Below are 21432 nucleotides of genomic sequence, written 5' to 3'. Positions count from 1 at the left end.
ACTCCCAGGAAGTACTGGATGACAAAAGGGTGCCCTATCAGTTGTACTCCCATGTCTGCCTTCCGAGTTTTTTGTTGTGGCATGTCAGAACTGGCAATTGATGAGTAGAACACCATATCCTGCTCTTATGAGGGCATCCTTCAGGTGTCTGTCACGTTCCTCCTCAACTGAACAGAACCTGTGTTTGCGTAGGGCTTGTCTGTAGGGAATGGTGTCTTCAATATGTTTAGGCTGGAAGCTAGAGATGTGCAGCATCATGAGCGCGTACGTAGACTTGTGTTAGGGCGAGCTGTTGAGGTGTCCGTCCTAGATGGAGATGCCTATGTCCAAGAATGACAATGATTCTAAAGAGTAGCCCATGGTAAATCTGATCGTGGGATGAAACTTGTTGATATCACAATGTAGTTGTTTCAGTGATTCCTCACCATAAGTCCAAAGGATGAAAAAGTCGTCAGTGTACCTGGTGTATAGTGTTGGTTGGAGGTCCTGCACAGCAAAGAAGTTTTGTTCGAACTTATGCATGAACATGATGGCATATTGGAGTACAGATCTGGAACCCATGGCTCTTCCGTGTGTCTGGAAGAAGAACTGGTTGTCGAAGGCAAAGACTCTGTGGTTGAGAATGAAGCAGATGAGTTTCAGAATGGTATCTGGAAATTGGCAGTGGTTGGTATTGGGTACTGATGGGGGATGCTATTGTGGAGTGCTAGGACGCCCATTGTGACGAGGAATGTTTTAGATTACCTACAGTGTGGAAACAGGCCCTTTGGCCCAACAAGTCCACACCGCGCCTTGGAGCATCCCACCCAGACCCATCTCCTGTAGCCACACACCGCTGAACACTACGGGTAATTTAGTATGGCCAATCCACCTAACCTGCACATCTTTGGACTGTGGGAGGAAACCGGAGCACCCGGAGGAAACCCATGCAGACACGGGGAGAATGTGCAAACTCCACACAGACAGTGGCCCGAGGCTGGAATCGAACCCGGGTCCCTGGTGCTGTGAGGCTGCAGTGCTAACCACTGAGCCACCGTGCTCTCGTTTGATTGGCCTGTGGGTGCTGAGTTTCCGTAAGAAATGTCTGGTGTCACGACAGAAGCTGGGGATTCCCTGTATAATGGGTTTCAGGATGCAGTTGACACAGCCAGAGATGTTCTTACACGAGATCCCTGTGTGCTTCCAAACAAGGCCTCATACCTAAAATGCATTGTCTGACCTGGGTGTCACCTCTGGTAATCTGAGGAAACTAAAAAACCTTTATATATCTTGGGGCAGTGACTTGAAAGAAATTTGGGAATTTACACAGTAATCCTTTCTAACTGATTAGAGATTTAATAGCCATCTTAGGTTTGTTCAACACTGCATGAGTTCTATGACTATTTGATCTTTTGCTTATACATTCGATGACCAATGTCCCTTCTCTATAACAGACACCCGAAAAAGGAGTGATACTCCAACAACTTGTGTCTTCAAATAACCTGCTAGACTATAACTTAGTGACGTGTGATTTTTGAACATACCCAGCAAGAGAGAGTCTAACCATCTCCTGTGTTAATCTTTGGACCACATGTAACCTGACTACAATCATTTATAGATAATAAAATGTGAGGCTGGATGAACACAGCAGGCCCAGCAGCATCTCAGGAGCACAAAAGCTGACGTTTCGGGCCTAGACCCTTCATCAGAGAGGGGGATGGGGTGAGGGTTCTGGAATAAATAGGGAGAGAGGGGGAGGCGGACCGAAGATGGAGAGAAAAGAAGATAGTGGAGTGGAGAGTATAGGTGGGGAGGTAGGGAGGGGATAGGTCAGTCCAGGGAAGGCGGACAGGTCAAGGAGGTGGGATGAGGTTAGTAGGTAGGAGATGGAGGTGCGGCTTGGGGTGGGAGGAAGGGATGGGTGAGAGGAAGAACAGGTTAGGGAGGCAGAGACAGGTTGGACTGGTTTTGGGATGCAGTGGGGGGAGGGGGAAGAGCTGGGCTGGTTGTGTGGTGCAGTGGGGGGAGGGGACGAACTGGGCTGGTTTTGGGATGCGGTGGGGGAAGGGGAGATTTTGAAGCTGGTGAAGTCCACATTGATACCATTGGGCTGCAGGGTTCCCAAGCGGAATATGAGTTGCTGTTCCTGCAACCTTCGGGTGGCATCATTGTGGCACTGCAGGAGGCCCATGATGGACATGTCATCTAAAGAATAGGAGGGGGAGTGGAAATGGTTTGCGATTGGGAGGTGCAGTTGTTTATTGCGAACCGAGCGGAGGTTCCAGTAGGGTATTCTATAGCTCACACTTCAGTTGTTTCGGGAATAAGATCTTTGCCAAGACCAGCATTTCAACTCCTACTTAATATGTAACTGACCAGTTGCTTTGGGACTGGGTCTTTGCCAGATTCGAGAATTTACCAGTCACCTGTGCTCAGCCCCCAACCTGAGAACAGCAGACCTACAAGGCTGACCCGAGCACTGTTGCTGGTCTAGACTGTGTCAGATAAGGATGATACTTATCTGCATATTAACAGAACACGAATTAGGTGTTTGACAATTTACACAAGGAAGCATGGATTGAAAATAGATGAGTTCAAATCTACCACAGCGCAAGCTGTTTGTATATTTTCAGTATAAATGTATTAAGGTAACTTCAGTGCAAAGTGAAGGGGGAGAAAATTCACAATAAAATACAGTAACAGGTCTTCTTGAAGTTATTAAAGGACTTAGTAAGATTGCATCGCTTTTCTCTTCTACTCCACTTGCCTGGAAGGGGAAAAATTTTCATTCATAAAACTCTTTTTAGTTCAAAATAGACAACAGACAATAGTTGCTGGAGTAGGCCATTCGGCCCTTCGAGCCAGCACCACCATTCGTTATGATCATGGGTGATCATCCACAATCAGTATCCTGTTCCTGCCTTATCCCCATAACCCTTGATTCCACTATCTTTAAGAGCTCTATCCATCTCTTTCTTGAAAGTATCCAGAGACTTGGCCTCCACTGCCTTTTGGGGCAGAGTATTCCATGTATCCACCACTCTCTGGGTGAAGAAGTTTCCCCTCAACTCTGTTCTAAATGGCCTACCCTTTATTTTTAAATTGTGTCCTCTGGTTCTGGACTCACCCATCAGCGGAAACATGCTTTTGCCTCCGGAGTGTCCAATCCCTTAATAATCTTATACATCTCAATCAGATCCCCTCTCATCCTTCTAAACTCAAGTGTATACAAGCCCAGTCGCTCCAATCTTTCAACATATGATAGTCCCGCCATTCCGGGAATTGACCTTGTGAACCTTAAGCACGACGCTTTCAAAAAAAAAGGTTTAAATCTTAATATTCAATATAAACTGAAAGAGTAAGACTCTACCTGTTCTAATTAACTTCTTTGTAGCTCTGTACAGGATCAAGATAATCATTCTTTAGAAATGGACATCAACTCAGATGAAGAAGTCATTTTTAGCTCGGATGAAGAAGATGCCAGTTCAGATACAAGTAAAGGAGAACTGGATCAGCAAGATGAGAAGCAGGTACCTTGTTGTCTAAATATGATTCTTAAGATACCTTTTATAAAATCTTATTCTAATAGGTCCTGTGTTCAATTACTCTGTAACAGGGATTATTATGCTATTCAGCAAATGTTCTGAAGAGTTATTGGTTGAATCCCATTCAGTCTCCATAAATCAATTTACTAACTGTTTTTTCCTTTAACAATGGGTATAAACTTTAATCTCTCACCAGTTTTAAAACTGAATAGAGATAATGGGAACTGCAGATGCTGGAGAATCCAAGATAACAAAACGTGAGGCTGGATGAACACAGCAGGCCAAGCAGCATCTCAGGAGCACTAAAGCTGACGTTTCGGGCCTAGATGTTTTTGTGAGAGCAGAGAAGTGAAATTGAGATTAATATTCATTCAACTGCAGAAAGACATTTTATCGTCTGATTCAACTGGAAAGGTGTGCGGATGCTAATCGATGTATATATCTGCAGCAGTTTTGAATCCATGTGTTCAATGGAAAGATTGTTGCATATAGTTGCAGACAGTTATTCATCTCTTCCTCTGCAATAATGTGTGATAGTTGACCCCTTCTGTGGGCTTTCAGGACTTGTGGTTGGTGATGAGATAGTGTTCTAAATTGTTTGGCAATTTCCAGGTATTAATGGAAGCCACTATATGTATAAATTATAAAACTAATATAGGATTTATATTTCCTGCTCATAAACATTATCTGTTGTCACAACATTTAGATTCTTTCCTTCAACATTTAAAGCTCTAGAGTGTGATATCTGCATATCCCATTTGGTAAATCAACTGTTACAAGTGTAGTTAGAAGTTCTTGCAGCTGTGACTTTCAACGGAGTTTCTTAAGTCTCCCTCCCTACAACATGTTGTGCATTATTAAAAATTTTATTCATCAATTGATTGCACAAATCATGTCAAGTTTTTATGTTTTTGGAAAATTTGCAGTCTACTTGTTGTTATTACTAAGTCATTTCCAGTAGGTATTTTCAACACCGTAGGTATTTTGTCTTGACTGTTGTCCAGATAAATGCTTTTTGATCTTCAGCAAAGTCACCAAGTAATAATCTTGTCTTTTGTTATAATTCTTTTGTGAGACATCTTATCAAAGATACTTTTCAAATTGAGTTCGATAACACCAAATGTCTCCTTTTTCAATTATTTTCAAAGAATTCTAATAGACATTATTACATACAGCACATGACATGAATAAAGTCACAGATATGGCTTTATTTTGAAATGTTAATAAAAAGAAGAAACTGTTAAAATCCATTGAGAATATAGCTGTGCTCCTAGGTACTAATGAATTTATGAAAATCGTCTCGTCATTTATTTGCTGGCATGTTCACTGATTTGTCTCGGAGGTAAACCTTGGAATTCATGTCTGATTTTATCTTTAATGTCTGGGGATCTTTACATTTTGTTTTAGAACATAGAACATAGAACAGTACAGCACAGAAGAGGCCCTTCAGCCCACGATGTTGTGCTGACCATTGATCCTCATGTATGCACCCTCAAATTTCTGTGACCATATGCATGTCCAGCAGTCTCTCAAATGTCCCCAATGACCTTGCTTCCACAACTGCTGCTGGCAACGCATTCCATGCTCTCACAACTCTCTGTGTAAAGAACCCGCCTCTGACATCCCCTCTATACTTTCCTCCAACCAGCTTAAAACTATGACCCCTCGTGCTAGCCATTTCTGCCCTGGGAAATAGTCTCTGGCTATCAACTCTATCTATGCCTCTCATTATCTTGTATACCTCAATTAGGTCCCCTCTCCTCCTCCTTTTCTCCAATGAAAAGAGACCAAGCTCAGTCAACCTCTCTTCATAAGATAAGCCCTCCAGTCCAGGGAGCGTCCTGGTAAACCTCCTCTGAACCCTCTCCAAAGCATCCACATCTTTCCTATAATACGGCGACCAGAACTGGACACAGTATTCCAAGTGCGGTCTAACCAAAGTTTTATAGAGCTGCAACAAGATCTCACGACTCTTAAACTCAATCCCCCTGTTAATGAAAGCCAAAACACCATATGCTTTCTTAACAACCCCGTCCACTTGGGTGGCCATTTTAAGGGATCTATTTATCTGCACACCAAGATCCCTCTGTTCCTCCACACTGCCAAGAATCCTATCCTTAATCCTGTACTCAGCTTTCAAATTCGACCTTCCAAAATGCATCACCTCGCATTTATCCAGGTTGAACTCCATCTGCCACCTCTCAGCCCATCTCTGCATCTTGTCAATGTCCCGCTGCAGCCTACAACAGCCCTCTATACTGTCAACGACACCTCCGACCTTTGTGTCGTCTGCAAACTTGCTGACCCATCCTTCAATCCCCTCATCCAAGTCATTAATAAAAATTACAAACAGTAGAGGCCAAACATTAGCTTGCATTTCACATGTTTTGACTTAATTGTTTAGACTTGTTTACCGGAAGTCGTTTTATTTTCAAATTTTTACTCCTTTTAAAGTAGTAATCCATTGAACTCTTTATTTCTGCCCTTTGAGTTAGTTTGTCTTAGCCTACACATTAGCATGTGTAGTTGTTAGCAGATTGTATCCCCAAATGTATATTTTCCTGGCTATTGATCTTGGCCACTGCACAAGATTCCAAGGCAAAAGGTTTTAAAGTTTTAAGAGAACAGCTAGAATTTGAATGACTGTACACGCTATACTTATCATCCATGTATTTTATGTCATAAATGCATTTGCAGCTCTACTATTAAAGTTTCTGAAGCTAGGTCGGATGTTTGATTGAAATGTTCAGAATCAGTAAGGAGCCTGAATAGTGAATGGGTTGAAACTCTTCACAGTGGTAGAAGGATCAAAAACCAGAGGTTATAAATTTTGTGTCGTAAAAGAAGCAATGACAACATGAAGAAAAACCTTTTGTTTCTGAGAATAGTTAGAACCTGGAATGCAGTGCCTGAGAGAGTGGTGAAGAAATATTAAATAGAGACATTTGAAGGAGAATTGAATTATTATCTGAAAAGAAATTATATGCAGGATCTCCTGGAAAAGGCTGTTAAGTGACACAACGGGCACAGGAGACAACAGCAACATTGGAAACAAGCCTCCCCCACCATTCATCAAGGCCATGGCTGATCTGCTGCAAACCTCAACTTCTCTTTCGTGCAAGCTGATCATTATCCTCAAACCCCTGATATTTCATAAAGCAATCTACCCCCTCTTTAAATACTTCGAGTGATCTTATCTCCAAAACTTTCTGGGGTAGGGTATTCCAGACTTTCATTTCCTCTGCGAGAAGAAATTCCTTCATACTTCAGTTTTAAATGAATATCCTGCTATTCTGTAACTATGTGCCAGAGTTCAAGAAGTCCCTTCAGAATCCTGTATGTTTCGATAAGGTTACCAATGCCAGTATGTTCTTTTTAAAAAATACAGAATGAAATTTATACATAGTACTTCATCTGTGGCCTCACCAACATCCTATGCAATTGTACCAAACCTTAGATGACACATTATTATCTGAAAAGAAATTATATGCAGGATCTCCTGGAAAAGGCTGTTAAGTGACACAACGGGCATAGGAGACAAGAGCAACATTGGAAACAAGCCTCCCCCACCATTCATCAAGTGTAGAGCTGGATGAACACAGCAAACCAAGCAGCATCAGAGGAGCAGGAAAGCTGATGTTTCAGATTGAGACCCTTCTTCAGAAATCAGGGAGGGGAAGGGGGTTTCAGGATCTCAGATTTTTCTCCAACATCAGCAGTTCCTACTATCTCTGTACCAAACCTTTGCCTGTTTTTAATCTCCAACTTCCGGTCATTAAAAGCCAAAATTTCAATTGCTGTAGTCCTCACGTATCTCCGGAAACGACGCATCATCCTCCAACACTTCCGCCATCGACAATCCGACCCCACCACCAAAGACATCTTTCCCACTCACCCTTGTCTGCCTTCCGGAGAGACCACTCTCTCCGCGACTCCTTTGTCCGCTCCACACTCCCCTCCAACCCCACCACACCCGGCACTTGCCCCTGCAACCGCAGGAAATGCTACACCTGCCCCCATACCACCTCCCTCACCCCCATCCCAGGCCCCAAGATGACTTTCCACATCAAGCAGATGTTCACCTGCACATCTGCCAATATGGTAAACTGCATCCGCTGTACCCGTTGTGGCTTCCTCTATATTGGGGAAACCAAGCGGAGGCTTGGGGACCACTTTACACAACACCTACACTCGGTTCGCAATAAACAACTGCACCTCCCAGTCACGAACCATTTTAACTCCCCTTCCCATTCCTTAGATGACATATCCATCATGGGCCTCCTGCAATGCCATAATGATGCTACCCGTAGGTTGCAGGAACAGCAACTCATATACCGCTTGGGAACCCTGCAGCCCAGTGGTTTCAATGTGAATTTCACAAGCTTCAAAATCTTCCCCCCCACTGCATCCCAAAACCAGCCCAGCTCGTCCTAGCCTGCCTAACCTGTTCTTCCTCTCACCTATCCCCTCCTCCCACCTCAAGCTGCACCTCCATTTCCTACCTACTAACCTCATCCTGCCCCCTTGACCTGTCCGTCCTCCCCGGACTGACCTATCTCCTCCCTACTTTCCCACCCATACTCCCCTCTCCACCTATCCTCTCCTCTATCCATCTTCAGTCCGCCTCCCCCTCTCTCCCTATTTATTTCAGAATCCTCTCCCCCTTTTCTGATGAAGGGTCTAGGCCTGAAACGTCCGCTTTTGTGCTCCTGAGATACAGCTTGGCCTGCTGTGTTCATCCAGCTCCACACTTTGTTATCCAAAATTTCATATGCTGTCTTGATTACTTGCTGCACTTCTATGCCAACCATTTTTGTTCTGTGCACAAGAACACCCAGATTCCTCTGTGCTGGACTATTTTTTTGGAGTTTCTGTCCATATAAATAATAGGTTGCCTTATGATTTTTCCCACCAAAATGCATCACTTCACACTTCTTGACATTAAACTCCAGCTGCTAAGTTTTTACCCACTCACTGAACCTATCTGTGTGCCTTTGCAGATTCCTTATATCCTTATCACAACGTGCTCCTCATCTATTTTGTATCATCAAATTTGGATACAATACACTTAGCTCTCCCCTCTACTTATTTAGTCTAGATAGTAAATAATTTAGGAACTATCACCGTAACACTCCACTAGTTATATATTTCCAACGTGAAAATGACCCATTGATCCTGACTCTGTCTTCTGTGTGTTAAACAATCCTCAAAACAGCTCAAACAGTATGGTCAGCTCCTATTTTGTGTAGTTACCTTTTTGGTAGCAGCTTATTGAATACCTTCTGGAAATTGAAATACACTATATCAACTGGTTCCTCTTTATTAACTCTGCTTGTTAAATACTCAAAAAACCGGAGCAAATTTGTCAAATGTGATTTCCCTTTCAGAAAATGATGTTGACTGTTTGACTGTGTTAAACCTTTCTAAATGCCCTACTGTTCCTTTCTTAATAATGGACTCTAACATCTGTTATTGCGGAATTGCTAGACTACCTGGCTTATAGTTTCCTGCTTTCTGTCTGTCTTCCTCCCATCTTGAACAGCAGCATCACATTGTCAGGTTTCCAATCTGACTGAAGCCCTCTGAAATCCAGTAAGTTCTGGATATTTTACTCAGTGCCTCCACCATCTCTGCTGCCACTACTTTAAACCCTTGAATGCAGGTCATCGGGATCTAGTGAATTTCTGCCATCAGTCCTTTTAGTTTATCAAATACTTTGTCCCTTATGATTGAGACTATTACAAGAAAAGAGTTGTGGTGAATGTGAGATAACAAGGTGTAGAACTGGTTGAATACAGCAGTTCAAGCAGCATCAGAGGAGCAGGAAAGCTGACGTTTCCAGTCATATTTTGAGTTATTTGGACTGCTGCTGTTTTTGATATTAATTTTCGACCTGATCATGAATATAATTTCAAGTTCAAAATGGTACATAACTTGGGAATATAGTAAACAGTAGGGCAATACAGCACCAGACTTTAGGGGAACCGTTGAAATGTGCAGGCAGAGGCAGACAAAAATGTTTAAGAAATGTCAAGTGGCATACTTAGTAGCAACCATGAGGCAAAGCAATGTAAGCTAAATAGTTCATTTTTAAAGGGGGTTCGGAAATAGAGGCAAAGCAGGTGTATGGGCGCAAATTTTCAAAGATATTAGGATAAGTTGATAAGTCTGTTTACAAACAAGGAATCCTATTTTTAAATCAGGAACAAAATAGAGCATGTAATAAGAAATATAATAACAAATAACATCATGATTGATCTATCACAACAACATCTTTCCATATGACACCGTCACTTTCTTTTATTACCCCAATATCCAATACTCTTATCAATCTTGGTCTTGAAAATGTATGCAACAACTTGGGCATTCAAAGCCTCCTGGAGTTGAGAAATTCAAACATTTTAAAACTCTTTGCCCTCATGTCACTTCTAAATAGCTGATCATTTATTCCAACCACCTTGTTCAGGCTTCTAGGCCATAAAAAAATCCCTGCAGTGTCTACTACGTTAAATTCCTTATAAAACTTGGAGGTATCATAATGAGACCTTTCTCGTTCAAAATTCTTGAGTCAGTCTCATCCCAAGAAGCAGTTTAGTGGGCATATGTAACTCAGCCTGTGTGAAGGTTTGTATGTCCTTCCTTTGGTAAGGAAACTAAAACTATATACTATTCCAGATGCGGTCTCATCAAAACTGTATGTAATTACAACAAGACTTTCTTACCCTTGAACCCTAACTCACTCGCACTAAAGGCTAACATACAATTCACCACCTTAACTGCTTGCTGCACCTCCATGTGATTTTGTGATGTGTATACTAGGTTCCTCTGAATTCTGTTCCATGTGCTATGTTCTTGCCATTCATGTCACCAATCTATGTCCTTTTCCATCCTCTTGTCAACTCACTTTCTCATTAGTTTTGTGTTATGAACAAAATTAGATAAATATGTTCAGTTCCTTCATTTAAGTCAGTAATATAGGTTGAAAACAGTTGAAGCTTGAATGCTGATCCAATGCCTTAGCTCGAGGTACAGAGTCCCAACTTGAAATGAGCTATTTATTTGCACAGTACACAAACAATAAAGTTATGTTAAACCTTGCATGAAACACCAGTTAGGCCTTAATTTGAGTATAGTGTACATATTCTGGGCACCACAGGCCTGGAAAGGAGCCAAGGCCTCAGCCTGTAGAAGAGATCGAATAGAGATATACCTGGTGTTAAAAGTTGGACAGCTGGAGAATTTCTGGTTGCTCTCCTTAGACCAGAGTCAATTAGGAAGAGATTCAATACAGGGTTCCACAACATGAATGAGTAAAGTGAGACTAAACTGTTTCCAGTAGCAGAAGTGTCAGTAGCCAGAGAAAAAAGTTAAGGTGATTGAGGAAAAGAATCAGGTGACATGAAGAGACACACTTTTTTAAATACTGAGAGTTGAGAGCTGCAATCCACTGTCTGAAAGGGTGAAAGTAGATTCAATAGTAATTGTCAAAATAGAAGTGGTTATGTAAGCCATAAGATGAAAAGGTACGGAGTTGTGAGGAAAGAGCAGGGGATAGATATTTCTACTAATAAGTTGGTACTGGCGCTATTAAGCTAATGGTCCTCTTATGTGCAAAATCATACTGTAAATTATATTTTCTTTTGAGAGCTTCTTTATTTGCAGCAACAGTGAAAGGCATATCAGAAAACTAATGTCAAGATTTTCAAACTATTTGGTGACACACTGGAAGGGTGGTAGCTGTTGTTCACATTTGTCATCTCAAAGCACCATGTACAGTTGAGACAAGACTATTTCCAGAATCAGAAAGGGCATGGACTTCTAGTGTAAATGTATAACCAGCTGAATCTGACATCACCTTTTGCCAAATAATATTGGTGGCTCAGTGGTTGGCACTGCAGCCTCATAGAGCCAGGGACCCAGGTTCAATTCCACCCTCAGGTGGCTGCCTGTGTGGAGTTTGCACATTCTCCCCGTGTCTGCACGGGTTTCCTCTGGCTATTCCAGTTTCCTCCCGCAGTCCAAAGATGTGCAGGTTAGGTGGATTGGCTAAGCTAAATTGCCCGTAGTGTTCAGGGGTCTGTAGATTAGGTGGTTGTAGGGGGTTGGGTCTGGCTGGAATGCTCCAAGGGTCAGAGTGGACTTGTTGGGCCAAAGGGCCTGTTTCCACGCTGTAGGGATTCTGTTTCTATGAATATTCCTGCTTCAGCCACACCACAACCAGATTATTTCAGAGATAGGAGGAACTGCAGATGCTGGAGAATCTGAGATAGCAAAGTGTAGAGCTTCATTTTCTGAAGAAGGGTCTAGGCCCGAAACATCAGCTTTCCTGCTCCTCTGATGCTGCTTGGCCTGCTGTGTTCATCCAGCTCTACACCTTGTTATCTCACAAACAAATTATGTAGTCTTTGTTAGATTTCTCTTTGTGGGAGTTTGCTTTGTGCACATTAACGACTATGTTACAACAGTATCGCTACAGCATGGAGCTGGAGGAACAGAGCAGGTCAGGCAGCATCAGAGGACAGGAAAGTTGATAGTTTGGGTCGGGACCATTCATGGGACTGGGGAGGGGGAAGAGCATTCAGAAATAAATGAGGGCTGGTGGGACTGGGGAAAGGTGGGTGGGGTGGTGATAGGTGGATGCAAGAAGGGGGTTGTGGAGATTGGTCAATGGGAAGGGTGGGGCAGATACGTGAGAAGGAAGATAAACATGTTGTGTCAGTCAAGGAGGCAGGGATGAGGGGGAGTGCTAGACATGGGCGGTGAGGAGATTTTTGAAGCTAGTGAATTCTATGTTGAGGCCATTGGGTTGTAAGCTCCCAAGGTGGAATGTAAGGTGTTGTTCTTTAAATTTTCTTATGGCCTCATCGTGACATTGCAGGGGGCTCAGGATGGGCATGTCACCAAGGGAGTGGGAAGGGGAGTTGAAATGGCTGGCAACCTGGAAGTGTTTTTGATTGGAGCCTTCAGAGTGCAGATGCTCTGTGAATTGGTCACCAAGTCTGCGCTTGATCTCTCCAATGTAAAGGAGACCACATTGGGAGCAACGGATGCAGAAGACCAGGTTAGAAGATGTACAGATGAATCCCTGTTGAATATGGAATAATTGACTGGGACCTTGGATGGAGGGGTAGGGGCAAGTGTGGCACTTTCTGTGGTAGGAGGGGAAAGTGCCAGGTGTGGTTGGGGTTGGTGGGGAGTGTGTAGCGGATGAGGGAGCCACAGAGAAAGCAGTCCCTATGGAAAGCAGATAGAGTTGGGGAGGGTTATATCTGTTAGGTGATAGTGTCTGATTGCAGGTGGCAGAGGGTGATGCATTGGATTCGTCCCATCCTTTCCGTTGACCAATCACCAAGCATGCACTGATGCTGCCTGACCTGTGTTCCTCCAGCTCCACATTGTATCATCTCTGACCTCCAGCATCTGCAGTTCTTGCTATCTCCACATTACAACAGCGACTACATTTCAGAACGACTGTTGAGCATTTGTGAAAAGAGCTATGTAAATGCAAATCTTTCTAACTTTTTAATTCAGTCATAAATGGGGAGTCACTCCACTGCCCTGTAGAACTGCACTCTACACTATGTAGGAAATAATTTCTACTCAGCATATGTTTCAGCTTTGTTTCTCATGTTTAAAATAATGCTTCCCAACATGTTTATTGTCCATGCATGCTAAAACAAAATACTTTGAGCAGCCTCTTACCATGGGGTTCAGTTGGAGATGAAGAGAGATTGGACATCTGTAATGAAGAGGAGATGGTTAGAGAAAGAAAATTTGAAACTTTGAAATGGATTTAGGTGGAGAGAAACAAAAGAAGAAATGTGTAGTCAAGTTCAATAGGGCAGAAGCAGGCTAAGTCAACCAGAGCAGTCCTATTTGTGGCACGTGGGAAGGAGATAGTAGCAAGCTGGTTGGGATTTGGGAGTTATGAGGTAGGAAACTATGGAGGGAAGATTACCAGAAGAGATTTGATTAGTGCTCTGGTAACAGTGGCTTGTTGAGATCAAACTCCTTATTCAGAGTCCAAATTACAATGTGAGAACGTTCATTTTCTTCTGAGGAAGGGTCACTCGACCCAAAATGCTAAGTCTGATATCTCTCCACAGATGCTGCCACAATTGCTGAGCTTTTCCAGCAATTTCTGTTTTTGTTTCTGTTTCACAGCATCTGCAGTTCTTTTTGTGTTCTTCATTTTCTTTGCTCATTAGTATGTTTTTAAGTTTTCTGTTCACCGTTCTTTAAAAGTCCCATCAGAGATTTATGCATGCAGTATATGTAGTGACATAATTTAAGCATGAGAAAAATTGCAAACTAGTTGCCACAGAACAGGGAGTTCACATGTGTTATAGTTCTGATATCATTCATGAATGGATGACATTTAACCAGTAACATTTGAAACTCTTTTATGCTAATTTAGTTTACTTGTCTCATTTAAGGCTCTTGAGTAGATTTGTAGCTTGGGTTGTGGATGCTGTGATTGGTTGGCTTGCTGAGGTGGTATGTTAGTTCGCAGATGTTTCATTACCCTGCTGGGTAACATCATCAGTGCAGCTTCTGATGAAGTGTTGTTGAGTTTTCCCGCCTGGTATTTAAACTCTGGGGCCCATTGGATTTGATTACCTCATTTTTGGTTTACCTTCTCAGTGGTGTGTTTATTGATTGCCTTCTTGGTGGAGAACCAGGCCTCTAGGAATTGCCGTGCTTGTCTCTGTTTGGCCTGTTGTAGGATCCTGGTGTTTTCCCATTTGAACAGGTAGTTCTCCTTATCCGTGTGAATGGAGATGAGTGTGTATTGGTCATGTCTTTCTGTTGCTAGTTGGTGTTCACGGATCTTGTGGCCAATTTTCTTCCTTTCTGTCCAATGTAATGTTTGTCGTAGTCCTTACGTGGAATTTTATGTATTACATTGATTCTGTCCATATTGGGTAAGGGGTCTTTGATTTGAGTTAGCAGCTGGCATATGGTTGATGTGGGTTTGTGTGCTGCTGTGATGCCTCATGGTCGTAGGATTTTTGTGGTCAGTTCAGATATGTTCTTGATGTATGGTAGCATAATGGGTGTGTTAGGGCGTGCAGTATCTTCCTGTTGTTACTTGTATCAGTTCTTTTGGGATTTGAATGACTTTGTAAAGGTGGCATGTTATAAAAATTATGCTGAAAATTGAACTGGAGAGTTTTGAGATTTCAGTTGGCATCTTCCTTCTGAAGGAGGTGGCACAAACAGTTTGTGTTACAGAACTGTAAATTGTTGAGCATTTTTCTTGCATGTGAAGTATTAGGGCATTATTAGCAGTGTAAAATATTGCAAGCCAAGCCAAAACACTGAAACAGATTGAACAATCCCAAGTTTTTATGATGAGTTAGTTCACAATGTTTGAATGATGTAATTCAGTATTATCTAAGATATAACAAGGTGTAGAGCTGGATGAACACAGCAGGCCAAGCAGCATCAGAGGAGCAGGAAGGCTGACATTTCTGGCGTAGACCCTCCTTCAGAAAGCTGTAGTTCCTGCTATCTTGTATGCAAGATTTATTTTGCTATTCACTTGTGGGATGTCGGCGTCGCTGGCTGGCCAGTATTTCTTGCCCATCCCTAGTTGCCCTTGAGAAGGTGGTGGTGAGCTGACTTCTTGAACTGCTGCAGTCTTCCTGCTGTGGGTTGACCCACAATGCTATCAGGGAGGGAATTCCAGGATTTTGACCTGGTGACAGTGAATGAACAGTGATATATTTCCAAGTCAGGATGGTGAGTGACTTGGAGTGGGACTTGGAGGTAGTGGTGTTCCCATATGTCTGATGCCCTTATCCTTCCGATGGAAGTGGTTGTGGGTTTGGAAGTTATTGTCTGAGGATCTTTGGTGAATTTCATCTTTTAGATAGTACAGACTGCTGCTACAGAGCATTGGTGGTGGAGGGAGTGAATGCTTGTGGATGCGGTGTCAATCAAGCGGGCTGCTTTTTCCTGATGGTTTCAAGCTTCTTGAGTGTTGTTGGGGATGCACTCATCCAGGCAAATGGGCCTGCTGAAGTCTATGGCTCAGCACTTGTGCCTTTAAGTCACTCAGTTGTATGTTGAGGCCCTGTAACAGAGGCTTGAGTGCAAAATCTAGGCTGGCACTGAGATGCAACTTTCAATTTCTCAGGCAAGCAAAAAAGATTGCATAGCATGACTTGTGAGAAAGCAGCAAGTTCTCCCAAGTCCTGATTGATACTTGCCCCTCACGTATTATAAAAATCAATTTTTTGGTCATCAGTTACTTTCTATTTGTGGATCCTAGCTGTGACCAAATTGCAGTTTATAAACAATGACTGCTCCTCAAAGAGTGTTTGGACTTGTGATAGGGTTAGGGTTATTAAAGGTATTCTATAAATGTGAAGCTTTTGTTTTAAAATAGCAACTGTGAACTTATTAAATATAGCCTTTGACATGCCTGTTTTGGTCTCATTTATAAGTCAAGCTTCAAATTTTCAGAATTGTCAGGCCTGTATGCTAACAAAGACTATGTTATGATTGATTGGTTAATTTTAATCAATGAGAAAGCTTTACTGTGTGGAGTTGGAGGAACACAGCAGGTCAGGCAGCATCAGAGATCAGGAGAGTTGTTTCAGGCCTTCCCTTCATCAGGGATCAGAGTGACAATAATGTGACTTGAAATAAATTGCTGTTTCTTGTTTCTTTGGAGATTTCTTAAAAAAGAAATAAAAAGTTAACACAGCTAATTTTGTGCCTGGAACTAGTGTTTGCTTCAAAGAGGTTAGATTTAAACTGAACTTTGTACAACATGTGGCTGCTTTTCCGTTTCTCTTTGAAGTGCAGTACCCTTCTCCATGCTGGATCTTTGTCAGAATGTGTTTGAAACAGGCAATGTACAATGGGGAAGAATTTGTGATGCAGTTGGTGTGAGTACTTATCTACCAATGAGGAAATTTTGGATTTTGTTCCATGTGTTACTTCCTGCTGAAACTTGTCCACCTTTGGATAAGTTCTCTGTTCTTCACCAATTTAACTATTGCAAACAATCTACTTTTGCTTCCTCTTTATCGTCGTGTAAGGCATGCAAGTACCTAAAAGAGTAATAAATCTCAACTTAGTGTCCAGTATGTTGTGTCTTAAGAGGAAAGTTTCTTTTATTTTACTTAGAGCTGCATTTTTTAAAGTTCAGAGAGTATGCTTTAAGATCTTTAAAGTTGGTAATCTGTAGAAACGGAATTCCATTTTCCTATATCATATTCTTATTACTGCAGTCTCAACTCTTAGGTCAAAGTTGGTTAATTAAAAGTATTTGATTGTTTAGTTTCTTTGTAATAAATTCCCACTTTTTAATTAAGCAATATGAATAACAATTATTTGGTTAGTTCAAAACTTTTTGTACAAAAATAATTTCCACTTATCAGCAAATACTATTCTTATGAATGGGTTGCAGCTTATGGGCGGAGGCAAATAATTATATCGCAATTCAATGTATATTCAAAAATATTTAAATTAGTTAGGTATTATGGCCATGTCTCTAAGTTCTGCGATATAATGGTTTGATTTTGCTCAACTTGAAATTTTTGGCTACGAACTGTTCAGTAAATGTGAAAGATTTTTGTCTGATTTTTGAGTTTGCCATTTATTCTGGTGTAATGCTGCTGCTATGTTTTATATTTTCCTGTGAATGGTGGTGTAATATCTAAATCTTGCCTTTACTGTTCTCTGTAGAATGGCGAAGGAATGAAAACCAAAGTGTATCATATTGCCAGAGAAATCATGAGCTCCGAGAAAGTGTATGTATAGCCTTGATTTTGATATATAAGACAAAACAACAAAACTTGAATAATCTCAATTCATGCATAAAAGAATAATGCCATGGATTTTTTTGTCAACAGATTTGTGGATGTTTTGAAGCTTTTGCACATTGTAAGTAATTGATTTTCTGTTTTTCTACTTTGAGTCTCTTGCATTCTTTGAAATCAGTAGATGAAAGAACGTGATCAGAACTGGCGGCTCATATAGAATGTGTTGCACAACAAAGTATCTGTAATAGAATCCCCTTCTGAAATGCAGTGCTTTCATGTGGCTGTAAGAAATAAACTTGAATGAATTTTAGATAACATTCTCGTCTTGTATCCTGAGAAAGAGTCTTAGTATGCATTGGTCAGCTGTCACATTCTTGGAGAAATGAGTGGTTGCCCATGAACAACAGTGAAAAGGATTCAGTATCCATTTCAGATGTGTGTGAAGTTCGTAGCTGGCCATCTGTTAAGGCCTTTTCATTTTTGCGTTAGTGTGTCATCTGGTAGGCTTTAATGCTGTGATATTTGCCAGAGCTAGTTATATAAACTATAACCATTCTAATGAGTGGAAAGCAGATGTATCCTTGCAATGCTGAGTGCAAAACTGCTGGGTCCAAAATAACTTTGCTTTTTACAATGACAGGTTGTATGTTGCTTGGGTCAGCAGTTTGAAGTTGTTTGGTTGCTGTCTTCAGTCATAATTTTTTGAACAGTTAGTCATTCAGACAGTGGTTTTCTTAAAGTCTGGTTATAGTTCTAGAAGGATAGTAATTTGTATAATGCAGCATCAGCCAATTCAAAACAGTTTAAAATATCTACACTACTAGGAAGTATTTCTATTTGCATGAAAGTTTTCCTGGCACAAATATGTTTTAAATTTGCCACAATAACTGCATGATGCAAAAGCAAGTTTAGGTACTGAGAGGACTGTTTTATATGTTGAAAAGTAGACCTGAACTAACTTGAGTAAGTAATGAGAAAATGGCTATGATCAAATTTCCTCTTTGCCATTTGTTCCTTTGGGACTTGACAAAATTCTGATCCTGATGACCAAAGCACATTGTCTTACGTCTTCCCAGCATTGATGAATTTGTAGTGCTCATATAGCTTCTTCTTCTTCTTTGTATGTTTTTTAATCCATGTTTCAGAAAACTTTCTAAGGTTAAATCTTGCACATTTGAATGTACAGTATCTTCACCAATTGTTTTATAGGTACCTTCAAAAGGAGAGTGGTGGGAAATCTGTGGGTAATAGAATAAGAACTGCAACCAGTTTGGAATGGAGAAAGTGACATTTGCGCTTCCAGTGGATTGCCTCAATTTTGAATGTGTGCACGCTGAACAACCTGAAAACACTTTTTTTTTCTTTGATTGGATATTGCCTAGGCCAGAATTTTATTTCCCATCTCCAGGTGCCCTGAAACTGAGTGGCATTTTGGGCTATTTCTGAGGGCAGTTAAAAGTCAACCATCCAGATTCATGTGTGAATGAATATTTTTAAAAGTAGATTTGATTGATTTTATTGCCACATGTACCGAAATACAGTGAAAAGCTTTATTTACGAGTAGTGCAGGAAGATCACAGCAAGCAAAGAACGTACAGGTCAAAAAGACTTAGAGGCTTGCAGGTTATGTTATTTGAGGCTACTGTCCATTCAACAGTCTGACAGTGATTGGAAAGAACGAAACTGTTCCTGAAGCTGCTTGTGTGTGTGTTCAGGCTTCTGTATTTTCTGCCTGACAGAAGAGGCTATAGGAGGTCATTACCAGGGTGTGATGGGTCTTTGATAATATTGGCCGCCTTTCCGCAGCAGCGAGCCATGTAAGTAGAGTCCATAGATGGAGGGTTGGCTTCTGTGATAGCCTGACAACTTTCTGTAGTTTCCTACGGCCCTGGGCAGAGCAGTTGCCACACCAAGCCTTTCTGCACCTGGACAGTATGCTTTTAGTGGTGCATCCGTAGAGGTTGGTTAGGGACCTTATGGACATGACAAATTTCCTGAGCCATCTGAGGAAGAAGAGTTGTTGGACCTTCTTGACTGTCGGAAATCCAGGACAAGTCGTCGGTTATCAATTTAACTCGGCACAGTTTTTGAATTATATCCAGCTATTTGTTTTCCTGTATTATTTGAATAGAACATTTATTTTGTACTTAGCTAGTATTTAAGGTGTTACATAATCTGGTGATTTACTGTACACTTGTAATATTGTTTCTCCTTGCTTTGTGATGCTGAACCGTTTAGACACCTTGCACGTATGGATGAACCTGATTGTGCAATTATTAGTTGCAGTGTAATTAAGCATAATTTTAGATGATTATTCAGTTAATAAACTTTGGACAGTAATCTATAAAATGCCATGAAACTGAAAGGACCACATAGAAACAGGTGAGAAGTTATGATAGAAGCAGGTAATCATCCATGTCAACATTTATCTTCCAAGCAATCAATTGGTTTTAATCATGCCTTAATGCGACATGGTGGCTCAGTGGTAAGTATTGCTGCCTCACTGTGCCAGGAACAGTGGTTTGACTCCACACTCGGGTAACTGTCTGTGTGGAATTTGCACATTCTCTCCGTGTATGTGTGGGTTTTCTCCAGGTGCTCCAGTTTTCTTCCACAATCCAACAATGTGCAGGTTAGGTGAATTGGTTACAGTAAATTACCCATAGTGTTCAGGCATGTGTAGGTTAGATGCGTTGACCATGGGAATTGCAGGGTTACAGGGATATGATAGGAGGACAGATCTCTGTGAGCCAAATGACCTGTTTCGCACTGTAGGGATTCTATGGAACATCATCTCAAACCCAAATCCCAAACTGAATCTTGACGTTGTTTCTACTTCCTGATGGTAAGTTCCACCGTACCTGAGCACTCTGTACAAAGCTCCTCCTCTTCTTTGTCTGAAACCCGTTGTATTTAATCTAATGTTTGTGGCCCCTTGTTCTTAATCCCGCAACAGCTGGTAGTAATGTCCTATTTTGCCATAATGGTGGCGTCCTACCTCTTGGAGCAGTAAAGCAGCCTGCTCTGGAGTTGTGTAATGACATCTCTAAATGGGTTGAATTAAAATATCTCCCCCCATCGCTTCATAATTTAAAACTCTTTATTCCCTGTCAATTTTTTAAAAAGGCCAATTCTTGCATATTCCTTATTCCTATTCGCCCACACCAGGCAGGGTTAAATTTGCAAATTAAATTTTTACATATTCCTTCAGTTGTGTTACAGTTTTGTAACTCCTAACTCTATGTTTTTAGTCTAATGAGACACAACTTAAATATTGAAACTTTTATGCATATTTTATTCATCTGGATTCTTATAGGATTTCAGGGATTCAGTGATCCAGTCTTCAAGACAGTATGGAAAGCAAGTGATTGAAGATAAGATCTTGAACCAAATCCTATACTACCTGCCACAGCTGTATGAACTAAATCGGGGTCTGCTACGAGAATTGGAGGAAAGAATGGCTCATTGGTAATGGATCTTTCAGCATTTGACTTGATAAAGTCTATTTCCAATTTACTTTTGAATCTGATCAATAATGAATTATGAAGAAAGTTTGAGGGATATGGGTTTCTCTTTGGGAGGAAGTCACTGTTAAAATAAGGTAATAATCCAGAAACAGTGACTGGAAAGAGCTGCTAGCAAGAAGGGAAATGGTGGCACAGTCATAATGCCACTAGATTTGTGATCTAGAGGCCTGTGTTAGTTATTTGAACTGATTTGGTAAGCAAAAAAATGTAATCTATTATCAGTTGAGTGCAACACAAACCGCCGCTTTTTGTAAGCCTACAGTGAAAAGCCTACAAGAACTCTGCGACTTTAAAATATTCACTGAGTGACCATTGCATCACTTTCAGATAGTCATCTGGAGGCAGAACCCCAGAGTGATTTAAAATGGTCCAACATTTAGTTCAAGGGCTACAAGCCTTGGAAATTCTCCCAACAACTCGGTCCTGTTTACACTTCGACATATTTTACTAGTTAAATGAGTACAAATGATGAGAAATTCTACAGTTTCCCAATATGGGGTCTTGCACTTGAAAATAAGCATGCCTTCATTTCACAATCTGTTAATCACAAAGTGATAAATATAATCAAAGACCTCCAAAATCTTGATCAAGCGGCATTCTGCT

The 21432-nt window shown here is 41.3% G+C and overlaps 1 protein-coding gene across 1 annotated transcript in view; it reads left to right on the top strand.

The window, feature by feature from the left end:
* fgd6 (FYVE, RhoGEF and PH domain containing 6) overlaps nt 1–21432 on the top strand; it is a 123973-nt gene that overhangs the window by 33826 nt on the left and 68715 nt on the right. Inside the window, exons 3-6 of the mRNA XM_059654713.1 lie at nt 3374–3509; nt 17226–17290; nt 17393–17423; nt 20619–20770. Coding sequence (XP_059510696.1) covers nt 3374–3509; nt 17226–17290; nt 17393–17423; nt 20619–20770 — 384 coding nt within the window. The remainder of the gene's footprint in view (nt 1–3373; nt 3510–17225; nt 17291–17392; nt 17424–20618; nt 20771–21432) is intronic.

This window comes from Stegostoma tigrinum, chromosome 25 (assembly GCF_030684315.1).
Source record: "Stegostoma tigrinum isolate sSteTig4 chromosome 25, sSteTig4.hap1, whole genome shotgun sequence".
NCBI lineage: Eukaryota > Metazoa > Chordata > Chondrichthyes > Orectolobiformes > Stegostomatidae > Stegostoma > Stegostoma tigrinum.
The sequence above is the reverse complement of the archived record's forward strand: the minus strand, read 5'-3'. Positions and strand labels throughout refer to the sequence as shown.